The 6,000-nt window shown below is 46.9% G+C and overlaps 1 protein-coding gene across 1 annotated transcript in view; it reads left to right on the top strand.

The window, feature by feature from the left end:
* Positions 1-213: 213 nt before the first annotated feature.
* TGFBR2 (transforming growth factor beta receptor 2) overlaps positions 214-6,000 on the top strand; it is an 80,087-nt gene continuing 74,300 nt past the window's right edge. Inside the window, exon 1 of the mRNA XM_070391826.1 lies at positions 214-625. Within this exon, the coding sequence (XP_070247927.1) occupies positions 532-625 (94 nt within the window). The 5' untranslated portion in view covers positions 214-531. The remainder of the gene's footprint in view (positions 626-6,000) is intronic.

Genomic DNA, 6,000 nt, shown 5'->3' with positions numbered 1-6,000 from the left:
AGCGCGGAGTAAATCCTTGGAGCCAGGACTCCCGAGGGCGGCGAGGGGCAGCTGCAAGTTGGCCAAAGCCCTCGGAGGGGGCCGGTCTAAGGGACGTGATTGGCAGCTAGGAGAGAGCGAGCCCGGGCCGGGAGCAGAGAGAGGGAGAAGGCTCTGGGGCTGCGAGAGGTCCTGCCCAGCTGTTGGCGAGGAGTTTCCTGTTTCCCCCCGCAGCGCCGGGTGAAGTTGAGTGAGTCACTCGCGCGCCCGGACCGACGACACGCCCGCGCGCGCACACGCCCGGGACAGGGGGCAGGAGCCGGCCTCCTGCGCTGCTCCCCTCGGCCGCCGGGGGCCTCCCCGCGCCTCGCCGGCCTCCAGCCCCCTCCTCGCTGCCGAGCCGGCGCCACATCTGGCCCGCACAGCTGCCGGGCCGGCCAGGCGCGGGGTCCCGAGAGGACGCGGCGCGGAGGCGCAGCCAGGGGGTCCGGGAAGGCGCCGGCCGCTGCGCTCGCTCGGGGCTCGGTCTATGACGAGCGGCGGGGGGCTGCCATGGGTCGGGGGCTGCTGAGGGGCCTGTGGCCGCTGCACATCGTCCTGTGGACGCGCATCGCCAGCACGATCCCTCCGCACGTCCAGAAGTCGGGTGAGTGGCCCGCAGCCGGGCTTGGCGGGGCGCCCGGGGTCCCCACCCGGACTCCCCGCCTCTGCGCTGCGCTTGACAGGCGGTCCCGGGAACGCAGCGCTCGGCGGAAACGGGAACCCTTCCCCTCGGGCATCACGCACCCGGACTCCCTGAGCCGCGGGAGTGTGTGAGTTTGTGCTTCCCAAAGAGAAGGAAAGTTCAAGTGGCCGGGGGCGCGGGGCGCGTCTGGCCCCCTTTGTGCGGGCAGGAGAGGCGCTGTGTGTCGGCTGCGCTCGGGGCGCGCCCCAGCCCCCGGAAAGGGAAGTTTGAGAAGTTGATTATCTGCAGGAGGCAGGGGAACCGCGGCCTGGAGCGGCGGCCGCCAAGGCCGCCAAAGCACTTGGCACACCTGGGGCCACCGCGGCCCGTGGCGGTGCTGCTTGCCTACCCAGGGCTGGCCGAGCCACCCCCATCCACGACCGGTCCCTACAGCCTTAGCCCCTGGGAAGGGCCACACTCTCCCCCAGACAGGCTTCTTGGCCTGGAGTTACTGGATAGTTAAACTCTCAAGAAAAGAGGCGATTTGCAAAGGCAAGTTATCTGACTCCACCGAAGCCTCGTTGGCCTGGATGCTTTGCAGCGGTTCTCAACCTGTGGGTCGCGACCCCTGTGGGGGTCGAAGGACCCTTTCACAGGGGTCGCCTAAGACCATCGGAAAACTCATGTATACTTACATATTGTTTTTGTGATTAATCACTATGCTTTCATTATGTTCAATTTGTAACAATGTCAATACATCCTGCATATCAGATATTTACATTACGATTCATAACAGTAGCAAAATTACAGTTATGAAGTAGCAACGAAAATAATTTTATGGTTGGGGATCATCACAACATGAGGAACTGTATTAAAAGGTCGCGGCATTAGGAAGGTTGAGAACCACTGCTTTAGGGGCTGGAGATGGTCAGGTGGAGGCGGAGAATTACTGACCCAGGGCCTGCTAGGTGCTGGGTGCCTGAGTGAGAGGTTGCCTGCAGCAAGACAACCCTATCTTCCGGAGTTGATGGTTCTCTGCAATTATCTTGGTGGAAACGGAAAGGTTAAATGAAAACCGTAGTCTGCTGCCCAATAGATCTCTATCTCTAGAGGTTTCTTTTGGGTGGAGGGGGGAGGGGAATGAATGAATTGAATACTTAAAGATGTGTTTTGGAAAGTACCGAGCCTCTGAGACCTTAAAAATTAGAATTTTTTTTTTTTTTTGCAGCTAGGATCCATATAGCAGAGCATCTACAACTGTGGTCTGGGTAACTTAGTATTTGGACCTTGCAGGGCCTCAATTTTCCTCATCTGTAAAATGGCATGGTTAGATTTGGATACGTTTCCCTCTCCTCCCCCCTGTGGTGACTTGGAGATGCCCTGTGTAGATTTGGGATGGAATGGAGAGGATTTGACAGTCCACACTGTCACTCTGAGGCAGAAGTTTGCTTTATCTGTAGGTTTGTCTGGAAGAAATATGCACCAGGTTCTAATTGGAGCATTCCAGACTGTTTGAAGTGGACTGAGAACTTCCTATTGAACGTGACATGGAGATGGGAGTTGTTAATGGAACGAGGAAGAAACATTATTTTAAACAAAAATTCCTAACACCAATATGAGTTCTAGGGTTAAATTAAATCCCGGTGTTTCATTCTTGGATGTTGTCCTATATTTCAGCACCAGAATGTTCAATATGTTCAACTGTCTCTGATTATACCCCAGACTCTTAAAAACTGAGTTATAGCTAACTAATAAATATTTTAAATGCACCCTTAATTTTCCCTGTACGTGCAAAATCATTAAAATTTTTGTTTCAGATTACGAAAGAAGGAAATTTGTGGGCTCTGATTTGTTAGGTTTTGTTTACAAGTATAAGATTTATGATTACAAATTCCAGACTCAATAGTTCATGAGTCAGTTTCATTTCAACTATGTACACACTTTTAAACAATTAAAAGCCTAGTGGCTTTTTATTTGGGCTTTTAAACAGCTTTACAAACCCCACAGATTTTGTATCTTTATGGAATTAAAGTTTCAAAATGGTTGCACTAAGGAATCATTTTGAAGGTGTATTCATTTGAAATTAAATTTTTGAAGCTACTTGAAAGTTGAAAGTAACTATAGTGAAGATGAGAAACCTAATTTCATGTTATATTTTAATTTTCCATATTAAGTAAATGGTTTCAGGATTTTTCTAACATAATTGGTAAACTGTCAAAACATTTTTCAAGATATCTTAATTCATGATAAGATACGAGGAAATGAGATTATTTACAGCATCTTATCAGGACACACACACACACACACACACACAAATCCGTGTTCTGTTTAGTAGATAAGTGAGCAGGGGATTTCAATATAAGAAAAAACTTCACTAAGAAATATATTTGACTTAAAAAACTTTTTAGATTAATAGATTTATTTTTCCTTAAATGCCCAGAATTAAGTAATTGCTCTTTTGAGTGAAAACTTTACATGTTGGAAAACTCTTCCAATCTGAAAAATGTGACTTTTATATTTCAAATACCTAACAAGAGTTGCTGACCAAATGTTGGTAGAAGTGTCATATAGATAAACTTTTTTTCCTAAAGTCACTTTAATGATGTGCTTGTTTTGTCAGGGTCAGAAATCAGTAGGCCCAGGATTTGATCTTAGGCCTCATTGCTTTTGTTACCAGAAAGCACATTTTCACTTCTAAGTCACTTCCTTTCATAACATCTTATTTTTTTAACCAGTTATGATTTATACAAAACACTCATCACATTCTGGATTCCTCTCCTTTTTACAGAGATGGCACCCCATGGTGATGAGTCCTCATTCTCCTCTGTGTAGTTGGCATTAATGCTACATGTTTTGCATTTTAGTTTACCAATCCTCAGTTATCAACCCAACTTTTAAACGTTTTCTTTATTCTTTAACCCTATTTTTCCAATGAAGAATGACACTTCCTGGGTGCCCTTGTAAAAAGTGGCCATTACTCATTCTTCCTTCTCCATAGTATTTATAGTGAGTGCCTCCTTGTGCCAGGCAAGAGGCTCAGACCAGGAGACAGCCATTGAATAAGAGACATGGCCTTTGCCCTCCTTGAGTTTAACATGTGGCAGCCTGTTGAAGATGAAGAGAACATTCACATTTTAATCCTGAACACTTGGAAGCATTACTGAGCACTGGCAGTTTATTTTCCAGACCCCTTTGTCCAAAGTCCACTTCCTTGTTGAACGCTAGGGGGTGGGTACATGTTGAATGTTTCCTTCTCAGTCTCTCTGAACATTTTTTTCATTGACCTGTTCTTTTCTATACAGGCCTTGTTTCAGGGCCACAGTTGGGCCACCTCAGTTCTTCAGTCTGTAGCCAGCATGAGAGACCCATATGTATGTGCCCATCCAATCTTTCTCCCAGCATCAACTTGCAGATAGAGGAGTATAGGGTACAAGCTTTGGTATCAAGCTATCCTGGGTTTCAAACCCACCTCCCATTTATTATCTGTGTAGCCTGTTGCAATGATGTTACTTCTCTAACCGTCATTGCTATCATTTGTTAAATGGGGTTTATGGTGTTCTGCTGAAGATTCAATGAAATACTGTTAACTCGAAAGTGCTTAACATAGTGCCTGCAACATACTAAATGCTCAATAAATGCCAGCTTCTATTCTTCCTATTATTAACGCCGGAATCTGGCCTCACATGGTCCTCAGTGACCTGTTCCCCTCTGATTCTGCAGCTAACATCCCACCAAAACTCACACTTTCCCAGTCCCCTCTTGCCACCGTGCCCACACATGCTGTGAGCAGTGCAGGCACCTGTGCCTTTGCTCAGGGTGCTGTCTGGAATACCTGCTACCTGGATAATTTTCACTTGTCTTTTAAGACTTAACTCAAATGTCATCTTTTTTTAAGGAAACCTGCTTTGAATGCCTCTGGTTGAGCTGATACCCTCTCCTGGGGCTAGGCCTCTTTTTTAAGCTCTTAACAACTGTTAACAATAGTAAGCCAAAATTATATCTTTATGTGATCACCTTGTCCATTAGGCCTTTAATTCTCTCAAAGGCAAGGGGTGAGGCTTATTCATTCCTCTATCTCCAGGTCTCCTGCAGTACCTGGCCCATCACTTACTATCCAGGAAATGCTGAACTCAGCCTCTTCTTCATCCCCCCAGACAAAGTGCAACAGGGTCAAGCATTTGAACAGCCAGGCAGTCACTCTTTGTTGGGAGTTTGGTCTACAGCAGGGGTGGGCAACTCTTCTACTGCCCAGGGCCACTTGGATATTTATAACATCACTTGAGGGCCATTCAGAAGTATCCACTTAAAATTAGCCTGCTGTATTTGGTCAGACATTTAATTAATTCACCCCTAATGCCTTGGCAGGGCCAGACCCAATGATTTTCCAGGCCTTATATGGCCCGTGGGCCGGACATTCCCCACCCCTGGTCTGTTGGTTCTTTTATGCTGATGAGCTATGGAAAAGAGTGCTGAAATCGTAATTTAGTTTCTAAGTTCCTTTTTTTCATCGGGTTTTATGTTTTGGCTTATTAGTAGTTGAGTAGAGTTGGTCTAAGGGAAGGGTGGTCCTTTAGGGCCGCTGACTGCTGAAGAGCAGTATGGCTATTACTTAGGCCTGATGCAAACCACCAACGTGGTTTAAAATAGGGTGCTGAGGAAACAGTTTCTGGCTACAGCTTGGCATCATTTAGTCAATTTCCACGTAAAAGCATAGCTGTATCCTCTTGTTAGCTTCATCCTTCCAGGGGTTAATCCAGCAGATTTAACTCCTGATTTTCAGTAGAAATGACATAGCAGATATTCATTAGCAGCCAGAAGGCTCGCCACTCATTTTGCTTTCCCTCTTTTCCTTGTAAATATTTTGCCCCCCAGGTACTTGTTGCTTCTGACAGTCAAGATAATGATGACTGTCTCTGCCTGGCCTGTCAGAAGGGTGTGAGCAGGCAAACTGGCTCAACTCGGGGTGAAGTGGGGAGAAGGGAGAATCTGCTCTAAGCCAGCCGCTTGACATTCCTTACCTAATTTAATCTTCAGAGGAAACCGGGAAGATAAGGGTGATTATTTTATAAGTTAGGAAGATGGAGTCTGCTCAGGGTCACTTGAGGTTTGCGTGTGTGTGTGTGTGTGTGTGTGTGTGTGTGTGTGTTCGTTCTAAGCTTGCCCTGCTTGCATTGTGCAGGCTCTTTTTCATGGTGCATCTGTGTGTATGCCTGTGTTCAGTTGGAAGTTAGGGAAAGGGTAAAGGGACATTCCTTTTGAGAAAGGGGAAACGTAGCAGCTAATGTCATAAGTTCAGTGCTCCTGATTTCAAGATTTGCTTTGCTTGCATGATCGGGCTCCTTCCTGATTATCTTTGT

The sequence above is a fragment of the Myotis yumanensis genome, unplaced genomic scaffold (genome assembly GCF_028538775.1).
Source record: "Myotis yumanensis isolate MYYU_CA2020_CCGP unplaced genomic scaffold, mMyoYum1.0.hap1 SCAF_14, whole genome shotgun sequence".
Taxonomy (NCBI): domain Eukaryota; kingdom Metazoa; phylum Chordata; class Mammalia; order Chiroptera; family Vespertilionidae; genus Myotis; species Myotis yumanensis.
Note: the sequence above shows the minus strand (reverse complement) of the source record. Positions and strands in the feature narration are given on the sequence as shown.